Below are 14,125 nucleotides of genomic sequence, written 5' to 3'. Positions count from 1 at the left end.
ACGTTTAAATTGGGGAAGCTAAAATGAGAGTAAAGTTGAAATGAAAATATTTAAGTGATGTTCCATTGGAAGCCGAAAGGCTGATCTTGGTCCTTCATTATTGAGGGGACCCTTAATGGGGACCAAGGCACTCCAAGTGAAGGCCTTTTCATTTCAGAGAAATAAGAAACAAAGCAAAGCAAAAGTGCAAGTGAAGGCCTTTTTCTTAACGACTAAGAAATGGGTCACTAACCCCTCACTTTTAATTAGTGTTTTTGTTTTCTTTGTTAAGTCCAACTGTCATAGTCTTCTATTAGGTACTGCTACCTTACTATCACTTTTTTTTAACGTTTTTTTAAAGTATATTAACCAAAGTTTTCTTTTAACAAAATCATTTAATATAAATCTTATGATTTAATATCAGACAATATTAAATTTTGTGTTCTTCATCTAACACAAATTTGTATAAATTTTTTTTTAAATAAAATATAATTTTATGATTTCTTACACCAGAGTTTGAAGATGAGTCAGATATTTGTTTTTATATCGACTGGTTTTATACGTGAGATTTATTCTCATAGTTCAATAAAACATTCACATATATCGTAAGCCTTAACGAGACTTCCAACATGTTTCGTTTATGTTTTTCCAATAATATTCTATCTTATCCCTTTCCAGTTCTAAATTAACAAATTCGATATACATTTCAATTATCTTTCAGGACTAAACTGCAACTCATATTTTCTCAACTAATCATCAACTAATCAATGGTTAGTGGTTAGTATATATGCCACTAATCTAGCTTAATGCACAGAGAAAAAGTAGAAAAAAGAAGAAGAGAAAATGGAATGACAGATAAAGGTGAAAGCAATAACAACATATTCGGTCTATTTTCTTTTATTTTATTGAACAACTTTTTTGTTTTCTTTTTAAAACTTTTATTTTTCCACCCACTTAGATTGGATTCTATAAATCAGACTGAGTGCACCCATTTTAAAAAAATAAACAAAGAAAAGCCAAACCAGTTTTGAGTTATCACACAAGTCCCAAGCAGATGCAATACACCAAATTCAGTAAAAAATTGAGTTCTTTCAATCTGTTTCCATGCATCCAATTCTAGAAACCGTTGGTGTATCCATCAATATCCAGCGTCAGATGCATTCTCCTGACAAATTATCGGTCCCTTTTGATTGACCGAATCAATCGTTTGATCAACCAAATGGAGTCCTCCACCAAGCATTTCCAGAAGCTCCAAACAAACAAAACCGCAAAACCTCGGAAACATAATCGTTACCTCCGAAAGATCGGGAACGTGTTGCGTTACGCCGAGATGTGCGTTGTTCTGGTCTTGGTTTCGAGGCTCTCCATCAACCTACCATCCACTCTCAGAAACTCGACCGAGTATTTCCGCAACTTCATGGGTAGTCCTCGTTTTGTGTTTTTCCTCGGAAACGTCATAATCATAACGTTGTTCGCCCAATCGGGTCACTTTTCAAATCAGGCTTCGGATAAACCATCCCCAGAACCCGATCTGTATCTCGAGTTTCTCCAAAACAGCACCGTCAAACCGAAACTGATCGTTCACAGCAACACTCGTAAAACAAAGGTTAGCGTCAGAGTGGAAGATGGTACAAAGGGTCGACAAATTGATCCCACCAAAACAGAGACAAGTTTGGAGACGGTGAGTAAGGATTACAGAAGATGTCAATCGGACATCGTGGAGCGCGTGGTGGAGAATGAGAAACCCCCGCGCGTGTTGCAGAGGTGTGAGACTGAGAAAGTGATTCGCAACGTTGATTCGTACCCAGAAGATGGGATGAGCAACGACGACTTTCGTCGGAAGATCGAGGCTTTCATTGCTCGGCAACAGAGGCTACGAAAGCAAGAATAAAAGTGTTAATTTGGTTAAGAAAAAAGTTTGTATATTGGTTCTACTATTGGGTGAAAAGTGAAAACTATACATTAATAAACAAACTAAATATGTGATGTATAGGTAACATGTAAGTAGACCTTAAAGGAAACTGAGTAAATTACTGTTTTCATCTTAAAATATATTTCATCCAAGTAATCAAGTTCGACAATTTACCTCATGAGTCAAAAGGGAATAAACTCTCGTAAATTGGTAATTTATAAAATTATATAATTTTAAATAAATAAAATTTATAATTAAAATAAATATTGTAATATAAATACTTAAATTATTGTGATTAATTTTGATACGTTTCATTAAATATATAATTTTAATACATTTCACTAAATATATAATTTTTAAGTGGGCAGAATTATTTTAAACTCAGGATTTTATACGTTAATTCGAGAAATTGATAACCATAAATCCATTTATTTAACTTTTTCTTTCAAATTTTCCGATTTCTAATTCAATTTTGTTTCAGTCATATAATAGAGGTCACCGTGTTAGTGGATTGCCGTAATTTTGAAAGTCTAAAAGTTTGTTTTCATCTTACCATTTGTTTTAGTTGTATGTTCGATCAAACTTTAAAAGTTATTTATAGAAGACATTTTCATATCAAAATTAATAAAGGTTTAACATTTCTAATAATTAATATTTATTAAATATCATTATCTATTAATCTTCTTTGTATTTATATTTATAAATTTTAGGATGAATTATTTATATAAGTTAAGCAATATTAGATATAATTATTTTATAAAATGGATACATAAATTACAACCGTTTATTCAATTATGTTTTCATTTATTTATTTGAAAGCTTTGGTTTTATAAGTCAGACTCTTTTATCCTGCACCTTCAATCGCTTAAAATTTTAAATCTGATAAATTTTTGAAAAATCTTTTAAAAAATTTCGAAATCTGATAAAAAAAAATTAAAACTATTTAAAAAAATTAGAAATACAGATTATCGGAGGTGAAAGCGTGGTGGCATTAATATGAAATTTAGAAAACTGAAAAAGTAAATCCATGATAGAAACTGAAGGTGCCACCATGTATTGTCTGCCACTGGCTATAGATTTATTTTTCATTTCTCTTCTCTTTTGCTTTTGCTTTTAATTATTCAATGACAAATGTAGCAAGTAGGAGCCACTTGATTTATGCTTTATTTTTCGTGTTAAAATCCCACTTTTAATTCCTCCTTTATGTCTCTGCTTAACTATAAACTAGGATCGGTTGTTTTTCTATATTAGTCTATTAAATTTTAAAAAATAGTTTAGTTATTTTATTATCATATTTATAAAATATTTAATACTTTATATTTTATGTATCATCATTATTTTAACTTTATAAATAATATATTTCAATTAATGATATATAATATTAAATAATTGTGGTAAAAATTAAAAATTAATATTTACTTTTTTGTATTGTATTAAAAAAAAATATTTTAAATTTTGAATACTATTTTTAAAGTATCTGAAGAGATAGTTATATTATAATTGTTTTGTAAATTTTTAATTAAATTTTATATTTTAATACTTTTTTAATATATTATTATGCTTTTTATTTATGATAATATTATAATATATTGATATTTTGAGATGGTTATATGTTATATGTTTTAGACTAATATACATAAACCGATAATCGTCATTGCATAGAATAGGTAACACGAAAAAATCTACTTAGTAATCTATTACAAACACTATGATCATTAATGTCATTGCAAATTGATAGTCATCGTACATCCTAATGATTTCAGTATAACGTAATCAATTACATTGCGATGAAGTTGTGGGGGGCATGATAACTTCAACTTTCAGATATGACAGAGGAAAAGTCATTTGGAAAGTGCATGACTTCTTTATATGAAATCTAAAAACTACACGAGATTTTCACAATTTTTTAAAAATCTGTTCGTTCTAGTAATATATGTATGGTGGATTTGCCTATATACATAGAAAGAACTGAATACACGACGTGATTGTAGCAAAAATAATAACACAAAAGATTGTATGTTATATTACAAGAAAATGATTGGTTGACACTGAAATACTGACTACATTTTATTATATCTGCGTAACGAAGTAAAAATATGGTAAAGATTAGGGGTGTCAACCGTATATTATATTATACGTGGACTCCCTGCAACGTAAACTAAATACAAACTTGATAAACGAGATAGAAGGTGAACGTAAACATGTCAGGTGAATTTTGGATTCTAAGCTTAAATTACGTTGCTCATTCACTTTTTTGTCATGAACATGACCAGATAAGTATACTCTAATTTTTGTTCCTCCAACAGTTTGGCAACCTTCTTTCCGAATCTAAGGAATAATTCATCGATTATACCTTCTCCAAACCGTGAAGTCAGAAAAGGTTCGGTAGTAGCTCTCACGTATTTGGCTATGAAATTGGCTCTGACATTTACATCCAAAGCCATATCACTGTTACCATTTTCTTTCAAGCCCTCATCCCATCCCGACTTGAATGTCTCCAACTTTTCAAGAATAAAACGCCCTTCTGCATCAATCAATTGCTTAACTTCATCAGCAGTAGGACCATATCTTGGCATATGAACGGACTCCAACTTTGCCTCTTCAATCAAACTCTGCATTGCATAGTATGAACAGTCCATAAACTTATGATTTTATAAGAAAAAAAAATCAAACCACAGGTTGTAGGTTGTACCTCCAAAACCATGTCATTGAGAACCAAACCAATCAACCCCCAAGGAGTGATTATGTCGGAAGTTTCATCTCTGCCAACAAATGTTAGAACCATACCACCACCATGCACTAGTTCCTCCGCTCGTGATTTTAGAAACAGATTGAAATCTTCACTGAACTGATCAAGGTAAGCTTGGTACACTGTGCATGGGCTCGTGTTGGTGAAGTAAATGTTTTCCTTGTTAATCAATCCTTTCGGAGCCTGTTGCCAAATGAAACATTGTAAAACAAATACTAAAAGTCTGTGTATGTGAATGAATTATTTGTTCGTATAAATAATTGAAGATGATAAATAACCTGAGAGAGCCAATGGAGACTGGTGGAAGAGTGAAAAAAGTGCATGGAGTTGGTCGGGAAGAGTCTCCCATAAAAGCTTCCGGGCGTTGCATTGACGAAACATGCACCAAATCCCTCTCCCTTTTCTTCTCGTAGCCTCTCGTAGAAGCAAGGTAGGGCCTCAAAGATGTTGTTGAAATCGTTTTGAAATTGATCGTTCAGGTAAATTTGGAATGTGATGGGTGGCTCACGGTTATAGCTGCGACTTATGTTATGAACAACATCGATAACATCATACGCCGCCTGAAGTGCATTTGGTCCCGAAGAACAACCCAGATCAGCCACTCTGAAACAGCTCGGGACAGAGTTGCAGTACAGGGACTTCATACTTTCTTCTAGGATGGGTTTCACTTTTGATATAATCTTACTCTGCACGAAACTAATGAAATTAAAAAAAAAAAAAAAACGTAATTCTTAAGGAACGACGATGATAGTAATGTGTGGCAAAATATATAGTTAGATAGTATGGGTACTTGAAAGGAGGAATTGTTTGCATAGCTTGCTTCTCCAGCTCCACCATTAGCGAAAATAAACTGAACTGTTTCCATTGCTACGCAGGGTGGCAGGGAGAAGATGAAAGCGTGGGTGAGTAATGATTTCGTGCGACAGTGATGAACTTGGTTCCTGGATCGCCTTTTAAACAACCGGAGGCTTTTAAGTGCAACATTACAGTCCAAAAGTTCTTACGTCAGCACATACGTAAGAAAAAATATCCACATTCGCATACCATAGCTTATTTCTCTCAATTTCATAAACATGTCTTTGAATCACAAATTGACCTTCTCAAACAGTGAAATATGCATTGTAATATAATTTTTAGTGATAGAATATTTATAAAGATTTATTTTTATTTCTAAATTCGAGTTAATGTTGTGCTACCTAAGTTCCTACTTATTTTCAATTTTAACATTCGTAATTTATTCCAAGATAATTGATGGTATGCTCACTTACAACGAAAGCAGTTCGAATTGATCGTTTGTTTATGATGACATCCATTTAATAGATGAGATGGCAAGGAAAATAAGAATATTTGGTAAGCTTATATTCAAAAAGATGTTAAGATAAATGACAATTCAAAAAGAAAACGAATGCCTCATATTCCAATGGTGACTTTGATAGATTACAAATACTCGTATGTTATGGTTCATAATATTTATAAAATTACACAAAAAATTATAATTATGACTAGGTATTTGATTATTATATGTGTATTACTAATTAATTTTTCAAAACCCATGTGCGACCAAGATCCAGACTACTATTTTAAATAAAAAGTGACATTAGATATCATCACAGCATAAATTGTCTTCAGGGACCTTCCACTCAATTAATTGACAAGCACATCAAAGGATGTCACGTCACAAGTACATACAGGACCACAAAATATAACCGAGACGTTTGAAGAAAAAAATAAACTCATACTAGGCTCGTTTGATCTTAATCTAATTTATAACTCTAATAAATCATTTTTAATATATCAATAAATTTTACTATACCTGTTCAAAATAAGTCGTCAAAATATTTTCATAATGTATATAGTTAAATTTATGACAAAGCTATTACGAAAAAAAAAAACTTGTTGAATAGCACTGAAGCTGCTTGTCCAAAAGTTCGAATAATAAAACATAGAAAAATGTTTATCTAAAACATCGAGTAATCGATCCCTCAAAATTATAATGGAGCGTGTACATTGGAAAGGATGGAAATTGAAATTAATCTAAATCACCTTACAGTCGTAACACATGGACCCAACGGATTCCCACAAATATATGAGCTAAGTACGTGTCTACGAGATCATCTTTAGTAGTACACAATTTTTAACATAATCTTCCTATCGTTATGCCTGAAACACAGGAGAAGAACACAAGGAATCACATCCAAGAAAAGCAAATAAAAGGCCAGATAAGAAAATGCCAAAACAGTGTGACTAATGTCCATTAAAAGAATGAAGTACATATATATACATCCAAAGGTTAATAAAATTCTCTGAAAAGCAGCTACATTACAGAGCAAGATATGTGCATTGAAATTGGTGTCAAATTACTATGTTTCGTAACTATTCAAGTTATGTAAAGCCAACTCTAACAATATCATTAAGTTAAAACTTGTTCAAAAGAATCCAAATCAAAATTTTGAAACTACTGCGTAATAATTTAAACCAAAATTCTATTTTATTTTCCTACTTCCTTTTAATTCAAAGACTCTGCAGTGCTGGATTATTGAAACTGGACTCTGATACAGGTCATGGAAGGGAATTACTATTGCACTATCCTTACATGTTAGTTGAACCATCCTTTTTCACGCGACTATTAGAAATTTAGTTCCGTTATACAAGGGTAATGCAAAATAGCATTAAGATTTTAAATAAATTCAAAATCATGTAGATTTACAAAACTAGCTATAAAACCTAAACGGTACTGAACCTGTCATTTAGCTTGCCAACAAGGTGTTGACAATAAATTAAGAGCTATCTTGCAGACCACCTCAGCATCATGCTACCATGGTTCTACTACTGATCATAGGCCAAAGAAAGCACCAAATAACATTCTATTGAAGCCCTTTTATATACATAATAATGGTAACAGAAACCAGTAGAGTTCTGTGTAAAAACTAAACCAAAAGCAAGTACTTGCCTCAATTAAAAAAGCAGAAACAGCCTGAAAGTGAGAAACCCCACACTTTTAGACAGCCAGCTTCATATCAATCTTCTGGTGAGGATCATAGCCTATGAGCTTGAAATCAGCAGCCACAAAAGAATCTATATCTTTCTTCTTTGGATTTATCTTCAAAGTCTGCTTCGAAGTACATTAAGGGAGTCAACAAGGAAAAAGAGTCAAAAGACAAACTAAAAGAAGTGTTAAACAATAGACATACTGGAAAGGGTTTTGGAAGGTTATGGAGCTGCTCCTGCAAAGGCCTCACATGATTGCGGTAAACATGTGTATCCCCAATAACATGGATAAACTCACCTGGAATTAGATCTGAGAAAAAACCAAGTCACAGTAAAAGGGTTAGTAATCTTACATAATCACCTTTTAAGCTGCACTTTTTCTCTAGTGATATTATCAAAACCAATAAGCTTGTAAACCCTAAACCTACGTACACCCGAAAAATTAGAATACAGATAGAATACCAACAAGAAAAACAAAAACTTTGGCCTCTATTATGCAAAATTTTCTCAGTTACTATAATGGAAATGTCCACACACAACTAAAGTCCAACAAAATTGATATATAAAAGACTTGTCAAGTCTAAACAAACCACCTGAGCTAAACTTGCTAAACTTCTAGTGCCGATTCTAGCAAACAGGAAAAAAAATACAGGCTTTCCCAGCCAGTGCATAACATCCAATCTTTGAGAACCACACAACCTATTACCTAGCTTAAAGTCAAACAACCAAATAAAATGGTATACATCATCACTAATTACACCCACAAAACCTGAAAACATTTTATCAATTGACTACATATTTAGGTCTACAACGAATGCTTTGACAATTTACATACCACAAACATGAGCAATCATGCATGTCAGTAGGGCATAAGATGCAATATTAAATGGAACGCCCAGGCCCATGTCAGCAGATCGCTGATACATTTGACATGATAACTCCCCATGTGCTACATAAAACTGCAGAAGTTAAAATTACAAATATCAATATATGTGAGGGGACAGTTTTCAAAGAAAAACCTAATGAATTAAGGTGCACACCTGTGCAAACATGTGGCAAGGTGGAAGTGCCATTAATTTAAGATCAGCTGGATTCCATGCAGAGAGAATGATTCGCCGATCATCAGGATTATGTTTTATCTTGTTAATAACATCCAAAAGCTGATCAAACCCTTGGCCGGAGTAGTCAGCATGCATGTCAGTGTATCTATAAAAGGTAAGACAGGGACTAAATGTTTCAGCAAATTACAAATAAAACAATCTATTGTAAAATCTGATCAAACCCTTGGCTGGAGTGGTCAGCATATCAGTGTATCTATAAAAGGTCAGACAGCAACTAAATGTTTGAGCAAATTTCAAATAAAACAATCTATTGTAATACCTACAGAAAAAATAATATATAATTCCCCTACCTGGCACCAAAGTGCCTCCATTGAAACCCATAAACAGGTCCCAAGTCACCCTCCTCCCTCTCTGTCAAACCAACACTATAATAAAACATGTACAGCCAATTACTAACTGCAATATAAAGGAAAAAAGCACAATTTGTACTTCAAAGGTAAAACATATAATCATGCTTGCCCATCAAGGTATTCTCTGGATGCATTGCCATCCCATATATGAATGTTTTTTTCCTGTAGCACCTGCCAAATATACCTTCTTTTCAGACCGAAGATCATATAATAAAATCTACCATACCAGTAAAAGATTTCCAGTTAACTAAAATATAAAGCGCCTGATGCATGTGAAATACTGTGAATGAAAGTTTAGTCCGTAACCCTTTATCCCTATGACTCTATTAAAGAATCAGCAAATGCTTAGCAAGCGCAAATTGTGTTATTATCAAACCCTACCTACCCTGAGGGATAATAAATTTGTGATTTCATTAAAATAAATTAGCACACATAATCTCTAAATAATTCTCTACAAGGTGGGTAGAAAACTCTCAAGAAAAATAAGGTTTGGTAGTGCTCATAGAGATGAATGTCAATTCAGGTAAGTAGACATAACTAATTATTCTATAATTGCAATGTTTTCACATGTACTCTGTATCTATGAATATTGTTTTCAAAATTTCAACACTAAAAAAAGAATGCAATCATATTTATAAGTTCAATATATTATAGAAATAAATAATACAAGGAATGAGTTAGCTAAGAAGCACCTGAGCTTTCCACATGATTACATCTATTATTCAAATCCAAGCTCAAATGTTATAAGATACACCAACTTCATGTTCCCCAATAGTTGGCTAATATCAGTTAATTTGTGACCAACTAAGGATAGGTGAGGATTCATGTGCGTATGGACAATAGTGGCAGAAGATATTCTTACCTTGGCATTTGTTGAGCCACTGATAAACCAAAGAAGCTCTTCAACAACCCCTCGCCAAAATACTTTCTACAATCAATTGAAGAAATCATGTCAAATTTTCTATCAAAGTTTATAACTAGATATTCTCCTTCCAAAGAAAACATCCAAATTAGTATACACAATATAATAATCAAACCAAAGTGAAAAAGAAAACAGTTCACACGAAAAACATATTCTTTTACACAGTAAATCAAATGTGCCTTAAACCATAATCTCTACCACATGCCTTAGTTGTTAGAAGAGGAAAGCTTCTGCGCAAATTGAATCTCATCTGTAGAAAAAGACAAAGTCAGCATATAAACTACAACAACCCTCAATATACCAATAAAAACGTTACCTGGCTACCAAATTTTGACAAGGTACCAGTCCCTGTCCTATCACCCTTTATTGTACCTTCAGAAATTATGTCTTGAACCAGCTTAAGATACATATTCTCCTCATGTCTCTCAAAAATCATTTTAGGAAGAAAAGAAAAATCCTTGACCTCAAATTTTATGGAATCAGAATTATTATCAATAAATGGATCAATATCCTGATTCAGGGACACAACAGGAGAACTCCTTACACGCACGTAACTGATGAAAGAATGGCGTATGTTATTTTCCATCTTAGGAAAGGATGAGTACCATGGCCGAAATATAGTGAAGTCAACTGAAGGCATAAAAGTGTCGCACTCAATGTTTGACTGAATTTCTGTTAAGTGGATAGCTTCACATCCAGGTGCATTGAGAGCCTCTCTGTACATGGTAATTATCAGCTATAACAGAGCTTCACATGAAAAGGAAAGAGCAGAGCATATGAAGAAAAGTACATTTTAAAACAAAGAAGTACCTAAATATTTGACCACCTCCAATAACAAATACTTTCTCAATTGACAGAGAGTAAGGAGAAGAAGCTAACAGTTCCAGTGCAGAATTAATACTTCCACATATAACAACATTCTCTGCCGTTGCAATATCAAAGCTGCCTGAGCGAGTAAGAACAACGTTAAGGCGACCAGAAAGAGGCCTGTACTGAAGAGGGATACTCTCCCATGTTTTCCTTCCCATTACAATGGCATTCTTCTTTCCAGGATCAGATGTTTTCTCAGTGATCTCCTTAAAAAATTTGAGATCAGTAGGCAACCTCCAGGGTAACTTCCCATCCTTGCCAATGCCCCAATCTTGGGTGGCAGCCACTACCACTTGGTAAGTCCTTTGATTAGGTTGTGGATTGACATTGCCATTGCTGTCTCCATTGGAAATGACAGAAAAATCACTGGCCATTACAGAACTCAAACGCCGACAGAACCTTAAAGATGGTTTCTGAAAACAAGAACTGCACAACCAACTCTTTTGGAAGTGCAGCGAAATCTGAAACCAAAAGAGGTAGTAGACCATAATTAAAGAAGGTAACTATAAATGAAACCAGCCACGCGCAAAGTAACAGATTAAGATGAAGGGGACATAGCATACCGTTAAAGAAAAAAAAAATGAGCAGGAAGTTATGCAACTAAGACCTAGGTTGCCTCAGAAGAACTAATTACTGGAGAGAGGAGAGGGAGCATAACCCCATATTTCGGCAACAACTGCTGCAGCTAATGCGTGAAGAAGTCTAAGACTTTATGTTTAGCCTTCACAGCAAAATAAGAATACTCTCCAAGACTCGGCAATAAAATTTGGAACCACCCAACCATTAATAAGTAATTACCCAAAACATGTCCCCTACAACCAAATCAAACCCGCACTGAAAGAATATAACAGCGCAAGAGGCACATAAAACGTTCAACCATCTTCTACGAAATCCACTAAGAAAAGTGGTGAACTTACGAAACAAAAAAAAAATAACCATCCAACACATATGAACTAAACAGACAACACATGCAACATAATATTCACACACACAAAAAAAAAAACATCAGAAAACGTAGAATGTGAAGAAGGAACTGACCGATGTGAACGCGAAGCGCGAAATTTTGGAAGAATAATGACCTAATAAGTAAAAGTTGGTGCAAAAGTCCACGAACCTTTTGAAGTCAAGAACAAAATAAATCCGAACAGAAAGAATAATAAGGACATAAGATAATAAAATGAAGATTTGAAAGAAGAAGAAAAAAGGTGAGCAATGGAAGCAACAAGCAGCAGCAAAAGCGAATTAGATGACAGAAACCGCTTTCTGAGAAATGGATTTTTCAGAAAAATCTGTCACAGCGGACTGATAGGCCCGTATGATCCGCCTTCTAAACGAGGAAACCCGCCATCCTCACTGGGAGTAAAATACCAAACTAACTGTTGCAACCTGGACCTCCCTTTTTCCTTTTTACACCCCCATTTTTTAAAAATACCCGTTTGGTTTATTATGAAGTGGTAGACGCACTTGTGCTGTTAAACTTCTTGCCATAAGAAATTATAGGACGCATTCACCTTTCTGATTAACCAAAGAAAATAAACTTTCACATTCAACAAGTGATAAAAATTAATTCTGGATTAATTAATTTTAAAAAATTAATTTTATATTCTTTAAATTGTAAAATTCAAAATTTTAAAATAAGAAAGTTAATTCCAAATCATGTAACTCGTAAGATGATATAGAAGAAATTGGCTGGCACTTTGATTAAAAAAATAACTTCTGTTGTACCAAACCCAATATAACGGGTGTCAAAAACGGCTAGCCCCTGTTGCCGAAACCGTCATAGGTGTAGCTCACGCGCCGGATTCTCGTCCTCCTGTTCGCGCCTTCTCCTCTAAATCAATGGCCAATAGCCCGCCTCAAAGACCTCGTCGCTCTAGATCGCCGATCCTGTTCGTCGATTTTGCTTTCTGTGTTCGGTTGGTGATTTTTGGTGCTAACTGATGTCTGGTGCGTGAGAGACAGAGAGCGGTAGATTAGGAGGCAGTGTAAGTAGGGTTACAGGAAGAAGAAGCTTAGAAAAGAAGTCAAAGAAAAGACGAACCTGTGTCGCGTACGCCGCCGTGGGTGTGTTCGCCGCTGAGGATAATAAAATTCGAAACATAAGATTCCTTATCGCTGCAAAGATTGTTGAGAGTTGGTGGTGGTCTCGGAGATGGTGGTCCCGGAGGTGATGGCGTGACTTGCTTCCTCGAGGTGGCACAGGAGGTGGTGGTTGCTTAAAATGGCCCGCATTGCAAAAATAAATCCAATGTAAAATTTATTTAACCATTTTAATAATATTGCATTTACAAAATATTTTTGTTATAAAATTACACAATTATTTTTAAAATATATTATGGAAATAATTCCTATATTTTCCTAACCCTTTTAATGGTTTAAAAAATAAATATATTGTTTTCCTTGTACAGTATATTTTCATAAATGTTAAAAAGAATATAAAAATGCAATTTCGTGATTTCACAGTATTTAACATATTGTTCGAAATAAAATAAGAATGAAATAATACTTCTATCCTATATTTTTTTATCTTCCTAACTCTTTTAAACGTTATTTGTTTTTACTTTCTTCATTTCAAGCGGATTAATGACATCATCATGCTACACATCTAAAATATATCATTGTTAATGTTTTCATATACTCATTTCAGCAGACATTTACTTTATAGATAGGCTTCATTAAGTTTTCTTATAAGTAATGCCTCAAAATATCAAAAAGTAAAATATATTTATTTAAATATTTTTAGTTTTAATCTTGCTTGTTTAATGTTTAGTAAAATAGTTTAAAGATAAAACTAATTAGCTTTAATTATTTCATTATTAATATTTAATCCATTAATAATTAAAGAAAGAATACTGAAAATTGCTCGGGGTCACGTAACTATATCTTACAAAAAACAAATTTTAAAATGAAAAATATAAATATGTTTTTGAAAGGGTGGGCTATATATTAAAGCAATAAGTTTAAGACTAATCATAATAAAATGAAAGAATTAAAGTAAAAAATTTCAAATTGTAAAAAAATGGTGAAGTTCTCACTCAATTCAGCAATTTTTTTATAAGTTGAAATATATGTGCGCGTTTAGGATCACAACGGGTCGGGTACGGGTAGTGCCTACTCGCAACTCGACCCGTCGAATAAAATTGTACCTGTTACCTGTTGGGTACTCGTTTAAAAAATATCCGCGGGTATTTTAAAACTCGCGGATACCCGTAAAAAAAAATATTTAATACATAT

General features: G+C 33.4%; 3 protein-coding genes across 13 annotated transcripts; 1 reads left to right on the top strand and 2 right to left on the bottom strand.

The window, feature by feature from the left end:
• Positions 1-978: 978 nt before the first annotated feature.
• Positions 979-2,029, top strand: LOC108330966 (uncharacterized). The gene has a single exon (XM_017565568.2). It carries the CDS (start codon positions 1,199-1,201, stop codon positions 1,868-1,870), a length of 672 nt encoding a protein of 223 aa, XP_017421057.1. The 5' UTR covers positions 979-1,198; the 3' UTR covers positions 1,871-2,029.
• Positions 2,030-3,888: 1,859 nt separating this feature from the next.
• Positions 3,889-6,344, bottom strand: LOC108330908 (probable jasmonic acid carboxyl methyltransferase 2). Of its 2 annotated transcripts, none has more exons than XM_017565504.2 (4): positions 5,431-6,344; positions 4,919-5,336; positions 4,584-4,823; positions 3,889-4,503 (listed from the first exon to the last, which is right to left on the bottom strand). In XM_017565504.2, exons 1-4 carry the CDS (start codon positions 5,475-5,477, stop codon positions 4,138-4,140), a joined length of 1,071 nt encoding a protein of 356 aa, XP_017420993.1. In that variant the 5' UTR covers positions 5,478-6,344; the 3' UTR covers positions 3,889-4,137. The 2 variants fall into 2 exon arrangements, with proteins under 2 accessions (XP_017420993.1, XP_017420992.1); XM_017565503.2 differs by having other exon boundaries at positions 4,919-5,326; positions 5,431-6,336.
• Positions 6,345-6,554: 210 nt separating this feature from the next.
• Positions 6,555-13,201, bottom strand: LOC108331800 (bifunctional dihydrofolate reductase-thymidylate synthase). 10 transcript variants are annotated; one of them, XM_052877137.1, is made up of 15 exons: positions 12,933-13,200; positions 12,617-12,835; positions 11,930-12,005; positions 10,832-11,352; positions 10,338-10,737; positions 10,223-10,271; positions 9,962-10,023; positions 9,209-9,270; positions 9,040-9,114; positions 8,669-8,834; positions 8,464-8,587; positions 7,832-7,938; positions 7,591-7,749; positions 7,381-7,469; positions 6,555-6,800 (listed from the first exon to the last, which is right to left on the bottom strand). In XM_052877137.1, the coding sequence occupies exons 4-13, from the start codon at positions 11,263-11,265 to the stop codon at positions 7,639-7,641; spliced, it is 1,590 nt and encodes a 529-aa protein (XP_052733097.1). In that variant the 5' UTR covers positions 11,266-11,352; positions 11,930-12,005; positions 12,617-12,835; positions 12,933-13,200; the 3' UTR covers positions 6,555-6,800; positions 7,381-7,469; positions 7,591-7,638. The 10 variants fall into 10 exon arrangements, with proteins under 10 accessions (XP_052733097.1, XP_052733099.1, XP_052733098.1 ...); XM_052877139.1 differs by lacking the exon at positions 11,930-12,005 and having other exon boundaries at positions 12,933-13,201; XM_052877138.1 differs by having other exon boundaries at positions 12,617-13,200.
• Between the last annotated feature and the right edge of the window lie 924 nt (positions 13,202-14,125).

This window comes from Vigna angularis, chromosome 4 (genome assembly GCF_016808095.1).
Source record: "Vigna angularis cultivar LongXiaoDou No.4 chromosome 4, ASM1680809v1, whole genome shotgun sequence".
Lineage (NCBI taxonomy): Eukaryota > Viridiplantae > Streptophyta > Magnoliopsida > Fabales > Fabaceae > Vigna > Vigna angularis.
The sequence above is the reverse complement of the archived record's forward strand: the minus strand, read 5'-3'. Positions and strand labels throughout refer to the sequence as shown.